We start from the raw sequence: 22,039 nt of genomic DNA, 5'->3' as shown, positions 1-22,039 counted from the left end.
GTCTCAGTACAAATGTGACGCATACGTCTCAAAAACTTCTGTAACTGAGTTTTACCCTTCAGGAATACTGCAGATGTTTGTGTAGCTATGTTTGCAATGAGTGTGCCAGAACAAAAAGGTTTATATCCCTACATCTACCACCTGAAGCCATCATGGAAACACTAAATGGGTGCACAGTAAGGATATTTTTAGGCATTTCTGTTTATCCGTCTTATGTTAAAAGTCAGTAGATGGCCTTGTATGCAGTGCTAGTCTGTTTCATTTGTCATTTCAGCTATATTCATGTTAAAATACATGTTCAGCAGAATGAGCTAAGTCTCTCTCAGGAGCAGCACAGACAATACATGTCTTTGCCTGAGGAATTTAATACAAATTACTATTTGTGAACAGTCTTGTAACCTTCAGGGTTGTGTGTAAATAATTATGTAAATTATATTGTAAATTATGAAATGATAATGCATGTGAAGCAAGTCAATAAGTTTGAACAAATGCACTGTTTTAAAGGACAATTGCTGTTGGACTTTCACAGTTCTGTGTTGATGATTGGCTAGAATGATCTTCAGTTCTGTGATCACACTGCAAGCAGACCTTGAGATTTGACGGTTTAGGTGTCAGTCAAATGAGGCTCTGCTCAGAAGATAATCCTTGAACATAGCATTTAATGTTATTTATGCATTTACTTTACCTCAACATTACTTATGCTACAGACAAAGGTCCCTCATTAAACTTGTGTGGTAACAGATTTGTGCCTTGGGGTGGCACCAGAGCTCATGTAAGTCTCTGACATTATTACGTAAGACTGTAAATTGTACGGGATGTGCTGACTGGATGATCCTAATGCCAGACCAGCACCATGTCCAAGGTACCTGGAACTGATACTGATTCCACAGTAGCTACCCGAGAATCATTGAACTTTTTATTTAGATTGTAATGAGATGAATAAACGTCAACTATTGGAATGATACTTTTAGGTATTTTCTTCCTCTACAAACACGCGTCTTAGTTACACTAAAAGTAAATAATACACTTAAAAATGTAAAATGAAATGTATAATACGTTTTGAGAGATGAATAAACATATATAGAGAGCGTCTTGGCCGGCGCTTACGGGGTGAACATCAGGCTATTGACCATGGAGCCCAAATAACGTGTGTTTTCCGAGGAGAAGTGAATGCAGCACGAGAGTTGACAGCTAGACAGCCAAACATGGCGGCTGCTAGCTAAAACAACCAGTCAACACCTTCGTCTTTTATTGTCGTTGTCAGCAGTCAGAAAATAACCAGAGTCGAAAAAGATTAACGAAAAGAGACTGTGAAGAGCTGTCACCCATATCTCGCCTGTCCTGGTTTTTACCCAGCCGTAGTCCGGCATGTGTAGGCGGTTTGTGAGCCACAGACAAGAATGAACTGACACATCAGCGAGCTGAGGACGGACTGTTTGTGCTTGGGCTCTTCACCTGTCCACCGATATGCTTCACAGGTAAGAGCTGGTTTCGCTGTGTGACATGTTATTCCTGCTCTGGTCACTCCTGTGTTTCAGTGGTGTTTCATGTGTGCCTGTGTTACTTTTAGCTGACACGGTGCTCGGACCAGAATTAAAGTGGTATCCGGATAAAAGAAATGAGGAGAGTACCCAGGTGGGATAACAGATAAGAGCATAAGCGAGCAAATATCCTCTCTAGAAAGACTAGCTATCACATTTAACTCCGGTAAAGTTGGAAAGATATTTTCAGATTCAAACTGTCAGGATGCCCCAGGAGCGACACGGTGTTACAACACACACCACCCCTCTAACAACCGCAGCAGCGTGGACAACGAGCAGTAACTTACTTTAATCAGAGCGACCTGAAAAAGCATAAAAACAAAGCACTGGCTGTGAGGCAGTGAGCAGCTACAACACATAGATTGGAAAAATAAATTGCATAATATTATTTTTTTATTTTGCAAACTGGCAAAAATAAAAGCAGTAACACTGTCATACAGTAGTACCATCAGATTCAGCTGAACACACAATGCTCTCCTGCTGGCTACGTTTGGAAAAAAGGCTTTCGCATAATTTTGTGGAATTTTTATTGGAAAAAAGTGCAGTGACACCTAAATCATGTGACATATCAGTGGTGTCCTGTACTATACTACAACACTTATGTGGAAAATGTCTTTGCTTTTAATGATCTAAACATTTTCCTTTTTTTTTTTTAAAGATAAAGTGTAGAGTACGGCCAAATTAACAATTCAGTCAAACACCAGGACACCTCTGATGGTTATGTGACACCACTGAGTTTTAAAAGATTTTTTGTAATTTTGATTAATTTGAACCAGAATCTCTTAAGCATTGAAACCATACAAGAAGGTGTCCTGCTTGCTTTCCATGAACCAGAGCATTGGTTTATGCTGCGTAAATGAATTGACATGCAGACTGAAACACACCAGTGCTACCAAGTAGAAAACGTTAGTCTGGAGCCCTGTCTTGGATAGCAGGCTCTTCCATGCTGAGCAGTGCTCAGTAAGTAGATGTCTGTAGAGCATCTAGTGACACGCATCACGTTTTCAAAACCATGTGTCTGAAAAAGGCCGTGCTGAGATATCACTACTAACTGGACCCAATGTGTGTTGATAATTCTTTACAGTTAGTACTGTACATTGCTAATTTATTACTAATGTGAGGAAGTGACTGATACGCCTCCTGCACTCTGTTTTATATTTGCAGCAGTGAGCCTCTGCGTCTTTTTTTCTATGCATCTGTGTGAAAGGGGCCGTGATATACCCAGTGGAAGCATAAGCAGACTGGCTGAGAGGAAACTGCTCTTTAGACAAAAGTTTGCCCTGAAAAGGCCCATTGCATTTGCTTTGCTCAGATGGATTGAGACGTGCATTCCCTGCATCCCATTTTTGCTACTTACACCAGTGTTTGTGAGGTGGTTTGGTGGGCAGGTTGGACCAAGAGGGTGCTTGTCACTGGCTCATGTCACTGGCTCTTACTGCAACATAGCAAAACTTGTGGGGTTGCAGCCTCCATAGGATGATATCACAGCTGGGGAGGAGGAGGCACTGCAGGAGTTGCATGCATAGAGGCTGTAGCGGCCGCAGGGTGCTTCCTCTTGGAGCAAGCATCTCCCGGTTTTTCATGCTTTGCCCCATAGGGTCTCCAAAAAAGCTGTCTTTGGAAGCAACATGGTAACTAGGCTTTGTTTTTGAGGCGGGATGGCCAGAAACCCCTTTTCCTTATCACCATGGACTCTGGGAAAAGATTTGTAGCGGGATTCATGCTCTCAGTTTTCTGGGGTTGAAAAAGCTGCCTCCATGAAAGGCTGGAGCTCTGTGAAGTGAGAAGTGAGAATTTTCCGCCTACCTGGTGATGTCTGTCCTTTTGGCGGCTGGCATGTGGTTGGCAGACTGACGCAGAGAGGGAAAGAGCCACTGCAGTGGAACTCTTGGCCACAGTGGGGATGGGGAGAACTGCAGATGTTGGGTTTGATCTTCTGAAGGGACACCACCATCTCCAACCAAGCTACTGTCACCACCTCCCTCCACTTGGAGCACGTGGAGGGTGTCCACTCGTTGCTGCAGCTCCTCTGAAGGTGGGCATCCATGGAACTGACAGGTGGCCAGCTAAGTTAGCGCTAACCTGGTATGCTCAGCACCAAGGCATTCAGCAAGAGTAAAGATCGGACAGCCGGATGCAGTTGAGGTGACAGGTGGGGAACAAGCAGATGTCTTCAGAGCAAATGGTCTTCTTCATCTTCTCTTCTGTGCTTCACTTGTTGATATCTTGTTGTTGAAGAAAATGTGGGAGAAGAGCTCAGGTCATGTCAATGTTATATAATGCGAGAGCAGACCTGAGGAGGGCCCGTGCTATGCACAAGGGCATGAAAGAAAACCTTCACAACTGTGCTTACGTGTAGGGATGAATCGAATCGCAACAGCTTCTAGACGGTGAAGCCTATATGAAATAGAACAACAGCTGTCAAAAGTGATCGTATATTGTTTCACTTATTGGTCATAAAAACAAATGGAGGTTCTTTTTGATTTCCCCCAACATGAGTAAATCAGCACACCTGCCTCTCCAAACCAATCATGTCAAATGCAGCATACCAGCACACACTCAATGGCATCTGGGTGGGGACAAGCATTCCACAGTTAAATACCAAACATGCTACAGGTTCCTATGACGGGCCTGTTTGGGGGAAGGAGAACACGTTCAGTAGAGACAGGAAGCACTGTGGCCCCTGAGATCTACTTTACATTGATGTTTGTGGTCTTGTGCTTTTTGTCCTTGCACCTGTTGCTGTCTGACTTAGCACCTCCTCTGCCTGTACTATCAGCTGAGTGACTCAACTAATTGGCACTGCAGGCAGTGACAAAGTGATGTTAATGTGACCATCAATCGTTATCGTTTTGTTCTTTGCAGGTAATCTCATTGAACCAGGACCTCACTCCTTCCTCATCCCCACCCCCTGCTGATGATGTCATCACCACCACCAGCAAAGCACTCCGCCACTTCCCTCTCTCCTGGCTCCCGGCTGCCTCCCGGGACAGCCCTGGACTCCCTGTCCCTGTCCTCCGTCTTGTCTGGGGAATTAGACGATGACAGAGATGGAGAAAGAGGAGAAGGGGAGGAGGAAGGGCTGGGGGACCTAGAAGTGAACCCATATGATGGTTTGCCTTTTTCTTCGCGCTACTACTCCCTGCTGGAAGAGAGGCAGAAGTTTCCTATATGGAGGCTCAGGCAGAGTCTACTGGAGCACCTGGAGAGCCACAACATGGTGCTGCTCAGTGCACCCAGTGGAGCTGGAAAAAGCACCCAGGTAACCGGCAACCAATAAGGCCACGGGCAAATAGCATGTATTGCAATCACCCACACTTATTCAGGTCAAACCTGAATTTTTGATGTTCTTAAATGGACAGTGTCTGTTGCAACCACAAAAGCTGAAGTTAATACATGAGAAAGAAAAGATAAAAGTAATACCATTAAATATTTCTATTACACTGTTTCAGAGGGGTGGGTAATTGCTGAAAATATCATTTACCACTGCCAAGTCGCAGTTTCAATACTGATAGAAAATTGCACTTTATTCAGCACCTTAAATTACTGAGTATGACAATATCTGTTTTTACAAAACAAATCTTCATGAAAGGCAATAAGCCAAACGTCTTAAATGCAGCTACATTTAAGCAAACAGCTACAAGAACTTTACAGGGTGAAATATAATAAAAAGAGTATTTTCATTGGAGAACATCAGAGATCACTTTGGAGATCAGGTGATATTCTACTCACTTAAGTATTTACAGTAAGAAAAAATTTGACCAGGGGTGCCTAAACATCTTCCACTGTAGAAATAGCTTATATTTCAAGGTGTTATAATAAGATACCAAGCTGAAGCCTTGAGCACTGTACTGATAGCAGTTTCTAAGCCCATACACTGCCCTCTTTGTAGGAGGTGTGTCCTTTTGTGTTGAGCCTTTCCCTGCCATGGCCTGGTTATCATTACACCTGCGTCTCAGCTCCACTGCCCTGTCATAAATGAATGACAGCAGGAAAGCGTTACTCCAGTAGAGTTACACTGTTCTGCTATAACCTCGACACTCAAAAAGAAACATTCTGGGCTCCTCTTTCCACTGCTGCATCTTTATCATTCGGTGACACTTGTACTACTACTTATTACAGCTGTTATTAGGGCACTGCCACTTCGACCTTTGCACTTCTTACTTTTGGGTGCATGTAATGTCCATCATTTTTGCTACCGTCGCTCTTACTGATAGTTGAATAAGAACAACTGCTCAAAATGTAATTCAAATGTAATGTTTAAGAACAAAAATATAACATAGGACTGAATTATTTATGTTCTCTATTTTCAAATTTCTATTCTTAATTTGAATCTGCATTAGCTTCCACAAAGTGATGGCGAGCCGTCCTAGTTTTGTTTGTTGGCTATATCTTTCACTGTCCTCATCATTAGGCCTAATGCAGGCTCTGATTAAATATTTATTCAAGGCCCATTGTTGGGCTGTGTTTATTTGTTCTGTCTAGTCATCCATGGATGACAGCTCACTTGCTTGCCCATAAGTTGTCTGATATTGTTGTTTTCTTTCTGTTTTCCCTGTTTCTGTTTTTTCTTTTTGTTGGATTTAAAGGTACCCTGTGGAAGTTTTAATTACTACAGAAGTAGCACTATGGGGAAATGTTTTTGTGAGCAGGTCCCTAAATTGTTTGTTGCTTATGCACATGCACAAGGACGCACATCTATGGGCACGTGCACATGGTCAGGCAATGCACATTCCTGATGCATTTCCACGGATGTATAGAAGGTTGTGGTAATGTGCCAAGAAACTTTACAGTTTGCCAATAGATGTTTTGTCAATTTTAGCTTTCTACACCTGGCCACACTGACAGATCTAACTAACAGATCCAGCTTCCTTAAACTGTAGGAAAAGTATCGGTGAGGCAGTTTTTCCATCACTCCTTAATTCCGGTTATCTACAGACATGCTGCTGCTTCCTCTCTCAAACCCCTCAACTGAGTTTATCGTTATCCTCTCAGATTCATTACTGGAGAACGACACATACCGTTGCATTCTGTGTAACAAAGTTGGTCCTCTCTGGTGCAGAAGCATGATAAACACTCCATTATTGGACATTCACCACCCTGTATAACATCCACACTGAACTGGACCACAGGACCCAACCAAACTCACTCTACTAAGTGTCTCATGCTTCATGTCCCGCAGGTTTATCCTGAACTTGGAAATCTGCATTAAGCTTTTGTGCACCAAACACATTGAATTGCCTACAACACGTTCTCAGGATCCACTCTCTTACTTCCCCTGGACAATTTAAGACGATGATCTCAAAGTCCAGTATTGTCCTCTGTAGATTTTTTTTTTTTTTTTACAACTTATCTCTCTGTTTCATTGCCAGTCATTTTCAAGGCTTAAATAATGGTCTCATGTTCATAGTGATGTAATAATGTAATGTTCATAGTGATGGACACACAGAACACAGAACAATAAGAATAAAGGAGGGAAACCTTAATGATTTCTGATGTATTCTGTTACTACTTCCTCTTCTTGTTGACCTCAGTTTTTCCTCCCTTCTCCTTTTCTCCCTGCAGGTGCCACAGTGGTGTGTGGAGTATGCTTTGTCCTATGAATTTTCTCAGGGCTTGGTGTGCTGTTCCCAGCCCTATTCGGTGGCAGCAGTGGGTCTGGCCCTTCGCGTGGCTGACGAGATGGACCTCAGCCTGGGTCTGGAGGTGGGCTACAGGGTGTCTCATGATGACAGCTGTACACCCGACACCCTGCTCAGGTTAGGATAACGGACACTGGATGATACCATCTTATTATTTTCCCTCCTTACTTTACACTTTCTTTCAGCAAATGAAATCATTTACATTTTTTAAAAGATGAAAAACCTAAAGGTCATATGTATCACAGCAGTTTTTTGTGCAGTGGATCCTTTTCTTGTATTATTCTACAAACTGTTTCTGACTGGTATCCTAACAGAAGCAATGGAGAGTCCTTCCTCTGCACATTGATGTGGACATGTCCTTTGTTTGCACTGCCTTTCTGTAATCAGACTGAAGTCAATATTGACAACAGTTATTGAGCTTGGCTTTGCTGAATCATTACTGAAGTTTCCTCATTAGTGTCTATATTTTTAAAACTAAAAAATGTAAAAATAAATGAATAAATCATACTAATGTAGTAAAAGTTAGTATAATTTTTGTTTTGGTAATAGATTATTAGCAATAGATAGACAGCATAGATTTACCTCATTAGTGGCTCTATTTTACTGGAAAACTAAAACAATGTTCAAAAAAATAGTATGAACTAAATAATTTCTCTTTTAGTAAAAGATTAATGGAAGTTGGAAGGGAGCTGTGTCCCTGCATCCACACTTTTTGCTAAGCTAAGCTAATTAACTCCTGCCTCAAGTCCACATAATTGTATTGATCTTCTCATCTAACTCACAGCAAGAAAGCAAGTGAGTGTATTTCGCAAAATAAGATTCTTTCTGCTATAAATGCTTTTTTCAACGGCTGGTTCAGCATGGTTTTAAAAAATAAAAATAAAAATTAGACATTAGACTTTGAGGGGATATTTGTCCTTAAATAAATTACATCCAAAAAATATGATTGATCAGCCTTGAATAAACAGGCTGCATGCCCAGAGAGACTCGTCTGCCTCTAACTTCCTCCATGGAGACCATCTGAAAAGGTCTGGTTTTAAAAACTGCAGTGCCCCTGGGTATAACTTACTGCACCTGAGTGCTAGACATGGCTTAAACATGTTGACTACAAGAACAACAAATTATACATAGATAACACTACTCAAAATGTGTTCTACCAAACTGTAGGGAAATCCAACAAATGGGTCATTCATTGCTGTATTTTCTGAGCCCACTGCTGATGTGTATCATGTATAATCATCTTCTCCCCAGGGGACTTGTAGATGGCTTACACCATTGGATTACACCAGTTTTGTATGATAGTGTCATATGGTCTTTCCCTTGCTTACAGCCACACCTTGACTCTTTGCTCTCTGTTCCCTGCAGTCTGCTGTCCAAGGTGGCAGTAAAAGTGCTATAGCAGTTTATCCACTCAAATTTGATCCCTGTGTCCTTTCAAATGATAATGTAAATACATTTACAAAAGTCTCCACTTGTCTCTTAATTTTGAGTGAAAGGGTGCTTTGACAGAGCTCCTGGTCAGTGATGATGGTTTCTGTGGGGTTTAACCTAGTGGGCCATCCTAATGTCGACATCACACACATAAATATATCACATACGTATGTATAGACTATGCCTTATGTACTTCATACAGCTACAAATCTATTAGAGCTGTCAATACTGTGATTGCATTTTCTGTCCATCCCTCTCACTCTCTCTCTGTCTCTCTCTCCCTCTGTCTCTCTCTCCTCACCACTGTCGCCAAGTGTTTGCTCATGAGGGAATTGTTGGGTCTCTGTAGACAAAGAGTTTACTCTGTGCCTGCTCTATAAGTAAAGTGTCCTGAGACAACTTTGGTTGTGATTTGGCGCTATAGAAATAAAACTGATTGAACTAAAACTGATGAACTCATCTCTTCTTCCTTTTCCTGTCCCAGGTTTGTCAGTGACTCTCTTCTGCTGGAAGAAATGATGTCAGACCCTCTGCTCCATCAGTATGGCATTGTGGTGTTGGATGAGCTCCAGGAGCGTACCGTGCCCACTGATGTGTTGCTGGGCCTGCTCTGTGACGTCTGCCGGCAGAGGCCAGACAACTTCCGGGTGGTTCTCCTCACTCACCCGACGCTGGCACCTCGCCTCTCCACCTTCCTCGGACCATCAGTCCCTCACCTCTCCCTGGACAGCCTGCTCACTGACCCCCCTACCAGAGACCAGGAAGAGGGCCGTGAGGTAGAGGAGGACAGAAAGGCACTTGAAATGAACAGAGTGGAGATGCTATACCGGGAGCTTTCATCTGGGAAGGAACCAGCGGCTGCTGCCTGTCACATGGTGCTGGATCTTCACAGAAGAGGAGAAGAAGGAGATGTGATGGTGTTTTTGGCCAGTGCACAGGTACAAGTTTAATACAGTATATACCTCATGATAAGAGATTATTTCATCATGATTGAAAGTTAACTGTAACAACTGTATACACATTTAAACAGTTTTTGCTTGTAATGTAATCATTCCTCCTGTTAATGCACTTCCAGTGTAGGTCAAATGTTGTCTTCCACATTACATAAAATGTGTGCATGCACCAGCTGTATTCCTCCATGTCACATTCCGTATTTGCATGCTTCTTTTCCTGTGAGTCCCTTGTGCATGGATATGCAGTTTGAATCCAGTGAGAGACTGGGGCTAATAAGAATGTAAACTATTTCACAGAGCAACAATTACAGAATGCAAATACATTAAATGGCTATTAAAGACCATATATAGTTTCAAAGCTAGGATCGGATTAAACGTCAATATTAAGGATTATAACAAGGGAAAGAGAATGTTTTGTGACCTTGAAATGGTTGAACTTATTAATCCTGTTGGAAATTTCACCACATGGACCCTTTAATATGACCCCAGTGCCATTTTAGCCAGCTAAATGATGCAGCAGTCACCCAGGGTTTTATTTTGAGGCTGTATTATTGTTGCCCCTGTCAGTAGTGAGGAGCTCAGTATTTCTTTATGCCAAAATGCAACATAAAGCTAGTAGTGAAGACTAAAAGTAAAACAACAAGTCCAGCCATAGTAATAGATGAAGCTGTTTTGCTGTAGGAACCTTATTATTTCCTAGTGGATAGTCTGTCTTTTATTTGTAACAAAAGGAAAAACTGGTGAAACCACTGTTCACTCTGTGGTGTGATGCAGTTTCACCACCTTTGTCTTTCAGAGGAGTGAAATAAGGACACCTCAACCTGAGAGGCCTCTGGTGCAGTGCAGGTGTCTGGTGTCGTGGTTCACACACACTGTATTCAACATGCAGCAACAAGATATCAGTCATGTGTTCACTGTTCATGTGCACATGCAGCTGAACATATTGATCAACAGTATAACACACTCTCTCATGCACTTTTAACTCCCTCTGTGTCAACATCACCACACCTCTGCTCCTTGACTCACTGTCTGTCACTGATCTCCATTGAAGATAGAGTCTAGCATGTGTGCCAGTGGTAGGTGAGGTCCTCTCTGATGACACTGATCTCTTCTGGTTGTCTCTTGGTGAAGCACACTCACACACAGTGTACTAGCACAACAAACAAGAGAGAGAGAATCACTTCTCCGGTCTTGTATCAAGTGAAATAAACCCTCACCATTTATGTGGAGAGCTTGAGAGCGGATGTTTAAAGTTGATTTAAACAGGGACTGCTTTCTCTCTCTTCCCTGTTCTGTGTAGGAAACAGAGGAGTGTGTGGCCCTGCTGGAGAAGGAGTGTGTTGCTCTGAGTCCTCAGCTTGGTCCTCTTAGGATCCTCCCCCTCCATGGCGGACTGGGTGGGCTGACCCAACGGGTTTATGAATCCGATCCTGAAGCCTCAGCACTAAGTGAGAATGAGCGCTCCAAGGCCCTGGACAGCTCAGTGCTGGGACCTGGAGGTCCGGGCATCAAAAGGAAGGTTATCTTCACTGATACCCTCGCAGAGGCTTCCTTCTCACTGCCGGCTGTTCGCTATGTCATAGACACAGGCCTTCAACTTAAAACTGTGAGTGTGTGTTCACACATGACATCTTGTCATGATTCAATTGCAGATTGTTAAAACAAAATATTCCTGCTTATCTCTGCATCTTAAATTTTAAATATAGCTGCAAGAAGCGATTCCGGGTTGAAGCCCTTTTGTGCTCAACAGAAGGAAGCAAATCAATGGGCCAAACGTAAAGCAACAAGCAGCAATGAGCGAGTGTCAGCCTTCACAAAGCTGAGCAAAGTCACTTCAGCTAGTTAATTTCTGTTTGAAGAAGGAGCACAACCAGTCATATACTTGTTTCAGCATCACGAAGCCTGAAGCATTCCAATAATTTAACGCTCAAAGTTTGGCCGTGTGTCCCACCTTCATCGGAGTTGAGAATAACTCGGTGTGTATGTTCAGGAGGAACTAGAGGATGTCTCCATTGAGTTTGATCTGGATCGTTCAAAGGCATCTTGGGTAGTGATCAAATATGTCATAAGCCACCCTCATTTGCACCAATTAATATGGAATTTCAGATTTTGGTGGTGAACTTCTGTCCTCTGGGTTTCGAGGTACACATTTCTGAAGGGGGCGCCACATACTTGGTGGGAATGTTCGGGCGGAAGCGCTCATCTGGTGCTTCCTCCTGGAGTGTCCCATCTAGTTTGGTTCACATCTGATGAAGGTCGGACAAATGGCGGAACTTTGAGTGGTAATTATTGAAATGCTGCTGGCTTTGTGATGATGAACAAGTGTGTGATGGTTTCCCTACTTGTTTAAACAGAATTGACCTAGCTAATTTAATATTTTATTGACTTCATTGGTTCAAATTGCCATGAGATGGAAACATGAAACTCAGCCCAATAAGTGGAATTGATCTGCAGGTGCTTCCCAAGCAATATGAGCTCAGTTGACCACATGGTGGCGCTGTTGCTTAGGCCCAAAAATTTTTTAAAGTTTTGGAAAGGTAGTGCCTTGCACACTGTAAGTACAATTGGCTTGAAATAAGAAGACAAGTCAAGTAAGTGTGTACTACAAAAACAAACAAAAAAAACATTAGTGAGATTTCTCAAAAAACATGGCTGCCATCAACAAAAAGAATTGTAAGGGGCAGGGCTTTGTGAAAATAGCACAAGTCAGTCCAGTCATCATAAATGAGGGTAAATACGTATCGTCAGGCCAGCAACGCATTTTGAGCTTGACCTATAAGAGGCAAAAACATGTAACTCAAAACCAAGTGGACAGAATTTCACCATGTATAGTGTGCATGGTTTGGGGGCAAGTAGTTACCAAAAGTGCCACATTTGATAGGTGCAAGTGGATTGACCTATCACAGATTTGCTCAAGATGCCTTTAATCAGCAATCCTGATTAAACTCACTTGAGGCTTCTGGTGCTCCTGACAGTCCCACTGAGTTTTGCTCACCTTTGTGAAGCCTAAAACCTGAAACCATGCTGCATCGGCTCAGATTGCCGTACGATGGAATGACTCGGCCCTCAACTGGAGATGATGTGCAAGCACTTCCCAAGAAATAATCCTGCCTGAAAGACGCTTGTTGCTGCTTGCAAGTTTCATTTCCCCGACTGAGCTGCTTCTTTCTGTTGGAAGAAAAACCAAGAATTGTTACTTGTGACTATATTTCTATTTATTTTCTTGGATCATTGATTTTTTAAAAATATAAATGACGGATTGTTCTAATGTTATGCTCATTGTAAAGCGCTGTAAACAGAAGGTAAATCAACTAAATGCTAAAACTGAAAAAAATCATACTGTACTTTATTGTGGCAGACACAAAGTTGTTTATATGTGATGAAATCAAAATCAGCCTGTTTATGCTATCATGTAAAAAGCTGATATGTCCATCTCTGACATTTTTCTGACGACGATATTCTACCACAGGTTTACATCCCACAGATAAGAGCAAACTCGCAGGTCCTGAGAACGATCAGCAAGCACCAGGCCGACATGCGAACTCAGAGGGTGAACAGCCACCTTCCAGGTGGGTCAGAGGTCATTGCTGCTGTTCTCATTACCTGCTGATGCAGTTTAATGCATTGTTTCCTATCTTTTATTTTTAAAAGTGTTTGGCTTTGTCGACTTTTAGTTGTAGGATCTCAAACTACACTGTGGTAGAATTCAGATTTTGGTTTTGCACTTGTTTTCCGGATACTGAGGTTTACAAAAGCACAACTACAGTAATTTCCTGTATCATGACTGTTTATTACATGTGTTCTCCTTGTTGGTCTTCAGGGCTCTGTCTCCGTCTTTACCCCCAGTCTCTATATGAGGATGGAATGGGGGAAGCTCACTGTCCAGGAGTGATGGAGGAAAACCTCAGCCACTTGGTGCTGCTGCTCAAGAGGCTCGATATTGCTGACATGGGACAGTGCAAGTTCCTGGACAGACCGGGTAACTTTATGAATTACTTTGAATAACACTCAGGATTTTTTAAGTCTAGACAGAGTAGGCAGAGCAGAATGAATTGAGATGGACTAACACATTGTTGGTTTTGGTCTTTTTTGGGATTAGTTACAGTTAGAAAAATGTAAAACATCTGCAAAAATTAGATATATCAGGCACAGAGAAGGGTGTAGTTTTCCATCTGTGTGTGTCACATTTGTGGATGTTGTTAATGCTCAGCTTGGCTTCTCCCTCCCTCTCTCCTCTGTATTTATTTTTCATCCCCAGCCCCTGAGGCTCTGATGCAGGCCCTGGAGGACCTGGACTACCTGGCAGCACTGGATGATGATGGTAACCTGTCAGAGGTGGGCATCATAATGTCGGAACTGCCACTGGAGCCACCGCTGGCTAAAGCCCTGATCGCTGCCTGCGAGTACGACTGTGTTGACGAGCTGCTCACTATAGCTGCCATGCTCACAGGTACCTAAAAAAGTTAATCATTTTACTGGAAACAATAAAAGTTATAAGATCAACACAATCACAATCAAAGGCCTCGTCGTAGATGTGAAATAATGTGTAAGAACTTTTATAAATGGATATTGATTGTACACATACAACGTGTTTTAACATTTGATCTGATCTCTGTCTTGTGTCAGCTCCTTCCTGCTTTGTGACAACAGAAGCCAGCAGAGAGGAGGCTGCTATCACACACTGGCGACCTCTAATGCACACAGAGGGAGACCACATGACTCTCATTAATATTTATAACGCCTTCATAGAGCGTACGTACAATTCAGCCTTCTTTACGTAAATCCTTTCAAAGTGCAGGGTTCTCACTGATCGTGGAATCTCACCCTGATCTGGAACAAACTGAATGTGGACAGGTGTGTGTCGGACAGCCAAAGTTAGGGCATTTGTTCCATCCTCACTGGACAGATAATATCGGATGCTCTTACAAATGGCTTACTAACTGACAGGAATGTGGAATTTGTATCAGTAGCAGCATTAGCAAAAATGGAAGAAATACAGTGGTTTGGATTGGGCTAAGGAACATAATGGAACATTTTGCATAATGACCACAGTGAGAACCCTGCAGTGATGTCTATTCTAATGACTGTTGAGGTCTTCTTAACACACACACACACACATAAACATAGGTGCATGAATTTTGCATGAATTATTAAATGGTCTGTGTCTGTTAATTGCAGATAATCAGGATGAGGTGTGGTGCACAACAAACTTCCTTAGTCACGCCGCCTTACGATTGGCTGTGGTGATCAGGGCTGAGCTCCTGGAGGTGATGCAACGAATAGAGCTTCCTGTTTCTCCTCCTTCTTTTGGATGCCAAGACAACTGCACAAATATCAAGCGTGCTCTCATCTCAGGCTTCTTCCTCAAAGTAAACACCCTGTTCATATGAAATCGCTTCTTTTAAGAGGACAATGTGGAAACTCATATCGGAAAGCTAGTGTTCTGGTCAAACCTTACACACATCTTTCTTTCAATCCTTCACACCTCCCATATGTTCATACTTTGTTCCTCTTCCTCTTCAGGTGGCTCACGATGTGGATGGCTCAGGTAACTACCTCCTACTAACTCACCGCCACGTGGCTCACCTGCACCCCTTCTCCTCCTACCTGTGTCGCCAGCCGTGCCCCAAACCTCCTAGCTGGGTCCTCTACCACGAGTTCACCATCTCCCGTGATAACTGCATCCGCATCGCCTCCGAAGTCCACCCTCAGATGTGAGTCAAACCGTGATACTGATTGCAGGGATGGTTTTAGATGTGCAGGTTTTTGTGCATTGCATTTTACACAGCACCTTTTTAATGCATCTGTTCAGGTGATAGCTGCTGCCTGAAGCATTATGTTTTGGTTGTCTGTCCCTGCGTTTCATTCTTAAGAGCATGATATCTGAGGAACGCTTTGAGGGAATTTCATTCTAATCTTTTGTGTCCACCATGAAACTATGTAGATTGTACAGATCTTTGTATTTGAGTTTTTATTCGTTGGCAAAAATGTTAATTATTTCATCATAATTCGGGATTACTTTTTTTAGCGTTAGTCTTCATATTATCACGAAAAAAGGTTGTCAGTGGATATTTTTCACTATACTGTTTATTGACGAAATCAACACTGAGTCAGGCCAAGTGTTGGTTTTAGAGGGAGTTAGGTCGTTGAGCTTCATTGGAGCAGATAAGAGTATTTATGAACTTTGAACAGAGGCAGGCTAGTTGTTCCCCCCCTCTTCCAGTTTTTATGCTGTCCTCATGCTAAGCAAGGCTTATCACCTCCGAGCTCCAGAAAAGTTAATCAGTGTATTTTCCAAAATGTTAAATTATTCCTTTAATAAATATTGCACCCTCTGAGAATGGGACTTAAAGTTTTTTGTTTTGTTGATCTGTCTCTCTGCTGTAGGCTGGTGGAGCTGGCCCCTCAGTACTACCTGGGTAATCTGCCATCGAGTGACGGCAAAGAGCTGCTGATGGAGCTGAGGCAGAGTCTGGGGCCTCATTCATACGGACAGGACGGAGTGTCAGATGAGCACAGCAGGACTCACAGAGACACTGATGGGATGGGAGAGGCTCACAGTCAGTCCAGCACTGAGCTCTGTGTTGTCCAGTGAGACACACAAAGAGACAGAGCATCTCAGGAGAGGACACTAAACACACAGCTGTCACTTTACTGTTTGATCTGAGATTTGGTACTTGGCATGAATTAGTCTGTGTAATCTCTGTTGAGGTTTAATCCTGTGAGATTTCAAATGGACAAAATGGAAAACACTAATGTACAGTAATGTGCATGTGTGTGTGTGTATACACACACACACATGCATACGCAGACAACAAAACAAAAATTGGAAAAGACATGGATAGAATGCTTTATCGGTCACCTTTGGGGTTTCAGCTAAATGCAATACACACTACTTCAGCAAGCAGAGACTCTGTTATTGGGTGACCTCTGACCTCTATGCAGATGCCCATGAGCAGATGACTTAGGACTCACTGTGATGAGGTACTGTCGCATTGAGGCACAGAGCTTCTATTTTCAACTTTATGATGCTATTTGTACAATGTTCGGGTTTCCTGCTTAGATCTTCATTCTGCCTTTTTCTTTCCAACTTTGTATCAATTATAAAAAATATTTGTGTAGATTCTTATTGTTCTATTTAATATGGTATGTCTGTCAATACAGTACTTCAGTACTTTAAATAAAAGTGTGGTTTTTCATGTTTGAAATATCTCAGCTCAGTGATTTTTTTTACTTTATAGTTCTTTGACAGTAACTTCTCTGCAATGTCGCAGCTTCACTCTCTGCACAGATTTATTTCTCTGTATTTCTGGTTTTGTCTAAGCTGAACCAAATCACAACCAAAGTTGTCTCATGACACTTTCCATATGAGCAGGTACAGACCAAACTCTTTATCTACAGAGACCCAACAATTCCCTCATGAGCAAGCACTTGGGGACAGTGGTGAGGAAAAACTTCCTTTTAGCAGGCAGAAACCTCGAGCAGAACCAGGCTCTGGATGGGCAGCCATCTGCTTCGACTGGTTGGGTGACAGAGAGAGAGACTCATCATCAAGTAGTGTCATGTTGAGAATATCCAACTTATAAAAAGCAAAATGATGACATTTCTCTGGTGAAATTTGCCTTTAAACCAGTGCATTTCATGTGGATTGTTAAGGTGAAGGTCTGTTAAGGTTCAGTGTGCAAAAACATGTTCGTGTGCTTTAGAGCTGAACCTTCATCTTGTCAGAGGACATTGTGTTGTAAGTGGCAGAGGCTTAGATATCCTGGTTTTTAGTTTCTAATATGGATCAAGCTCCAGAAGACTGGATCCTACATTCCTATAATGGAACTCAACAGAGACTGACCGTGGTGGCATCATCAGGGTTAGTTTTTCAGACTTGACAAAGCTCCTCGAGAGCCTCAGAAGACATAATATCATTGCTTTCACAGGCTGAGTAGTGCACCACATGATGAGGAAACTGACTGTGTAATATCAGTGTTGTGGCCTTCTTGAATCCTAGACAACACCATCCCTTTTTCAGAAAGCAGTTTCATCTCTTTTCCAGACTGATTTGACCCATGGCAGAAACTAATAATTCCAATGCTGTTGTGCAGAAAACTGAAACTGAAATATTAATTAAGCTATGCAGTCTGAGCCTGTAGTATTTACATATTTCTACTTTGGAAGGACTTCAGCATAGAAAAAGTATTGCTGCACTTTCTTTCCACATGGGGGCAGCAGAACAAGCTGTAAAAGCAACACTTGCATACATCTCTTTATAAAGCTGGTATGGCAAATGTGTTAGTAAACCCCTCTGAACACAGCCAACTGGTTTGGTCTCTGGTGTCTATGAGAAACATATCTGGCTCTTTAGCTGCTGAATGCTCTTCGACCCTGCAAACACTTCATTGACCCTTGGGTTGACAGCAGGTCTATGGCACAACCCCTCGGTTGGGTTGCAATGAGTGCAGGTTGCACGTATTCAGACATGAGACCTTTTGCAGGACTGGGCTAGAAGCTTGACATCAACATTTTGAACCACTTGTAGGCAGTGATTGAACAGCTGCAATAATCAAGATGGGAGGAAATAAATCATCTCCATCTCAGCTCTGGGCACGATGGGCCAGAGTTTAGCAATGTTGGTAGAAATAGAAAAGAACCAAAGAACTTACATGTTTGTCAAAACTCAAAGCCTGGCCCATAGAGACGCCTAGATTACAGAGAGTAGGTTTAACAAAAGAGGACAAAGACAAGACTTCCCATCACCTTTAGGACAACGCCCAAACTTCTGCTTTGTCACTACTGAGCTCTCAGCTATCTGACATCCAATCCAAGCCCCAAGAGTCGAGGCAATTCAGTAGAGCAAATCTAAGGCTTAAATTCAAACAATAATTGAACATTGTCTGCATAACAATGGTAGGAAATACTTTTACAGTTGCTTATTATCAGTCCAGTGCAATGCAACCAGCATCAGGCCAAGGACAGAAATTTGGGGAACACCACAAAACAGAGACTCAGTTGATGGGGAATAACCAAGGTCCTGTCTGACAGGTATGAGGAGAACTAACCCACAGCGGGGGTTGTAGCTCTGGCATCTTTAACCATATTATTAAAATCAGTAAAAACAAGCTGTTTTACATACTGACAGTGAACTAGTAGATGAGTAGAGTTCCACAAATGCTCAATTTTATGACAGGTTGATCAGATTGAAGAAAACTTTGCTGCAGAGAAATTGTTATGTTTGTGAGAGCTAGCACAACAACAAGATAAAATATTAAAATGAAAAGAAAACAATTATCATCTGCAATAAAAACCTCTTCAGAAAACAAAAACAGAGGCCAAGAGTAAAAACAAGGTACAAAGATTGCCCTCTGATGTGTGTGATGACAAAACTAGAGGCAAATTTCATTTTAAAACTCACTAAATTCACTTCAAAAGGAGCTATGAGGAGCAGGTGGGCACTGAATTAAAACACTATAAAATTGATTAGTGTGTCCTCATTCACAATTCAAAAAGGGAAAACGACCCAGTGCTCACCAAGCGACTAAAAAAACAGGTTCTGAACACGACAGCCAGTACTCCACCCAGACCAACACCCAAACTAATAGAAGTGTAGTCCTTCAGGCACAGCACAATGGGAGTTGGGAGGCAGGATTCAAATTTCAGTCACAAACAAAAAGTCTAGCTTCTAGGACTGGATGATGTCTTTTGGCAAAAAAGTTAGTGGAATTGCATTATCTGGGCTCCTGAGATTATTCAGCTTGTGGGAGATCTGATAGATGATATCTGTCAGTGATGGTGAGTGGAATGACCATGGCTGTGGAAGGCTGAGTAATAGAGACAGATGCAGTGGTAAAAGGTGGCAGGCACTCCTACCCACAGCTAGTATCATTGGAGGGGGAGGGGAATGTTAGTTAGTGGTGATTGGATGGCCCAGGAGTGGACGATAACTTGTGATGAAGGATAGTCAGTGTGAGGGAGTGTTCCAGAATAAGTAGAATCGATTGTCAGTTGAAGTGCGTGAGCCTATTTGGGTGGATGACATAACGACAGATGAATGCTGACGTTTCCATAAAAGGCTAAAATTGTCAATTAAAGCCACATTGCAGGCTTTACAGGCGAACAGCAGCCATGTCTGGGAACTAGGAGCTAAAATGACCCACGCTGCCATTGAGTGGGTGGATGGGACTGGAAATTAAAATCAGTTTCCATTTGACCATGAGGGAGCCAAGAAGTCTACTGAGGTCATGTTTTATAATTCAGAGGACTGACTGGGAAAATCATTACAGCTGACATGGATGACAACATCATGGGCGAGTGTGTGTTCAATCAGGATGCTGGAATCTCTTCTAAGATATCGTTCATGTTAGCACCGGGAAACAAAATGTCCTGGTAGGAGGGGACACTGATTTCTGACAGCTGGACACAATGACCAGAGGGGGGCAGAATCAGCAGCAGGACAGAGACCATCAGCATTAGACCCTGTTGTCTTGGTTTGTGTTGGCTGAAGATGATGATGTTCGTGAACTTCTCTGCCTCTTCGATCTGCCTGAGCATGAAGATTCTTACAGCTCTGTAATCTCATTAGCGAGGCAGACACAGCTGACAGAGCTGGATGGGGAGGTGAATTCGGGCCATGGATTACAGATGAGGTGGCTGGAGAAACAGAAATAGAAAGGAGGCCAGGGGCCAGTGCATAAGCAGAGGTTAGCAACCAGTGATAGAGGGTAGCACTGGCTCCATCGCCGATAGGGTAAAATCAGAAGCGACCCACAGAAAGAACATCAAGCAGTCAAAAATACTGACATGGGCCCATCAAGTGGACCCGCTGCAGAAATTTTTTGGACTCTTTAGCTTGGAGGATATGACATCCATAATTTCTGAAAACAATTTGATATGTGGACTCTTCATACCACAGCACACTTCCACTGTGAATCAGTCCAGCTCAGGTACAGAGAAGTCAGCAGCATTTCTGGATGTTATCAATCGATAATGTGGTTTTCTCTTTGTATGGTCAAATCAAATAGTAATATTCTTCATACCAGGGGTGGGGAGCATCTGGCCTCCAGGCTCTATGTAGCCCCAAGGCAGTTCAGGAATACAAAAATAATTCTCCATACAGCAATTGCTATTGTCCTGCAATAAAATAACATAATAACATAAAATAGTGGACTAAAACTTCCTTCCCACTGGTCTCTGAATGCAACACACATAGCGGTTATGTCATATCAACGATAGGCGTCATGGCGACTGTCATGATTTTTTATTTGTTTGTTGAAGTGAAAGGCAAGCCAGTGTTCCTGTCAGTTGCAGTGATGAAAAAGGCGGATCTCAAGAGTCATTACAGCTCAAAACATGCTAACCTGAATGAGCTGCAAAGACAAAAGTGCTTGAATAAAGTTGATGCATGGCAGAGTTTGGGTGTCCAACGGGCTTTAACAAGACCACATTCTGACAGGGACAGTTCTATGCAGGCAGTTTTTATGGTGAGTCTTAAAAACTGAAACCTCATTCAGAAGGAAAACTTGTGAAGGAGATCCTTGTTGCCACTGTGGAGCTGCTGGCACCAGACAAAGTAAATTTGTTCAAAAGTGTCTGTTTGTCTGGAATAATTCACAAAGATGAAGGAAAAAACTGATGTGAAAACTCATTGTTCGCAGGTGTCTTTTGGCCTTCATGGTGGACATTACCAAGAACCTCTCAGAGCTGAACCTGGAGCTCCAGCAGCTTCTCAGCTCTCTGCTTTCAAATGTGAAATCATTGGAAGTGAAATGAAAGCTGTGGCAAATGTAACCGGAAAGAGGGAACACTGTGCATTTTCCTACTCTTTCTGTTTAATGTGGAACCAGCTGATGTGCCTGACCACCTTCACACAAAATCATTGAGCTATAAAGCAAAGACAAGTATAAACCTTGGTACAACCAGTTCCAGTCATATATGTGTTGGTAATATAGAATGGCCCTCGAGGAATGGAAAAATGGAAAATTTTTTCCTCAACTCTGTTTTCTACGATGACGTTGATATTCAATGCAGTGCAGCCTGAGGGCTCAACAGTCACAGGCATTCAGTGTTGGTTTTTGGCCATGCCTCTTTATGTGCAGACATTGATCATGATTCTCTGTATTGTTTGGTGATATTATGGATTGTAGATGGCGAATTCCATAAATTCCTTGCAATTGTGCATTGAAAAATGCTGTTCTTAAACTCAACAATTTGCCCACGCAGTTTTTCACAAAGTGGTGAACCTCGCTCCATTCTTGCTTGTGAGTGAGTTTTTCCAGGATGCCCCTTTCATACCCAATCATGATACTATCACCTGTTACCAACCAACCACAACTTTCCCAGTGTTTTGTTGCTCCTGTCCCAACGTGTTGCTGGCTGCTTGCAAAAATCAATGAAACTGATGGGGTAAAACATTTTTGTCTTTGTTCTGTTTCAGTTGAATATACAGTATGTCCAACGGAATGAGCAAATAATCACATTCTGTTTT

General features: G+C 42.5%; 1 protein-coding gene across 1 annotated transcript; it reads left to right on the top strand.

Annotated features, from left to right (window-relative positions):
* Positions 1–1,198: 1,198 nt before the first annotated feature.
* Positions 1,199–16,769, top strand: dqx1 (DEAQ box RNA-dependent ATPase 1). The gene is made up of 12 exons (XM_041960128.1): positions 1,199–1,478; positions 4,407–4,803; positions 7,107–7,300; positions 9,099–9,552; positions 10,868–11,173; positions 13,037–13,136; positions 13,388–13,546; positions 13,826–14,017; positions 14,194–14,319; positions 14,746–14,936; positions 15,091–15,281; positions 15,955–16,769. Exons 2-12 carry the CDS (start codon positions 4,459–4,461, stop codon positions 16,160–16,162), a joined length of 2,466 nt encoding a protein of 821 aa, XP_041816062.1. The 5' UTR covers positions 1,199–1,478; positions 4,407–4,458; the 3' UTR covers positions 16,163–16,769.
* Positions 16,770–22,039: the final 5,270 nt, after the last annotated feature.

Source organism: Chelmon rostratus, chromosome 19 (genome assembly GCF_017976325.1).
Source record: "Chelmon rostratus isolate fCheRos1 chromosome 19, fCheRos1.pri, whole genome shotgun sequence".
In the NCBI taxonomy this organism is placed as follows: Eukaryota; Metazoa; Chordata; class Actinopteri; order Chaetodontiformes; family Chaetodontidae; genus Chelmon; species Chelmon rostratus.
The sequence above is the reverse complement of the archived record's forward strand: the minus strand, read 5'-3'. Positions and strand labels throughout refer to the sequence as shown.

Excerpts from the sequence above, each read along its gene's own strand:
- dqx1 (XM_041960128.1), top strand. The coding sequence starts at position 4,459 with ATGATGTCATCACCACCACCAGCAAAGCACTCCGCCACTTCCCTCTCT. Across the intron at positions 7,301-9,098 it reads ACACCCGACACCCTGCTCAG|GTTTGTCAGTGACTCTCTTC; the intron begins GTTAGGATAACG and ends TTCCTGTCCCAG. Across the intron at positions 14,320-14,745 it reads TTATAACGCCTTCATAGAGC|ATAATCAGGATGAGGTGTGG; the intron begins GTACGTACAATT and ends TGTTAATTGCAG.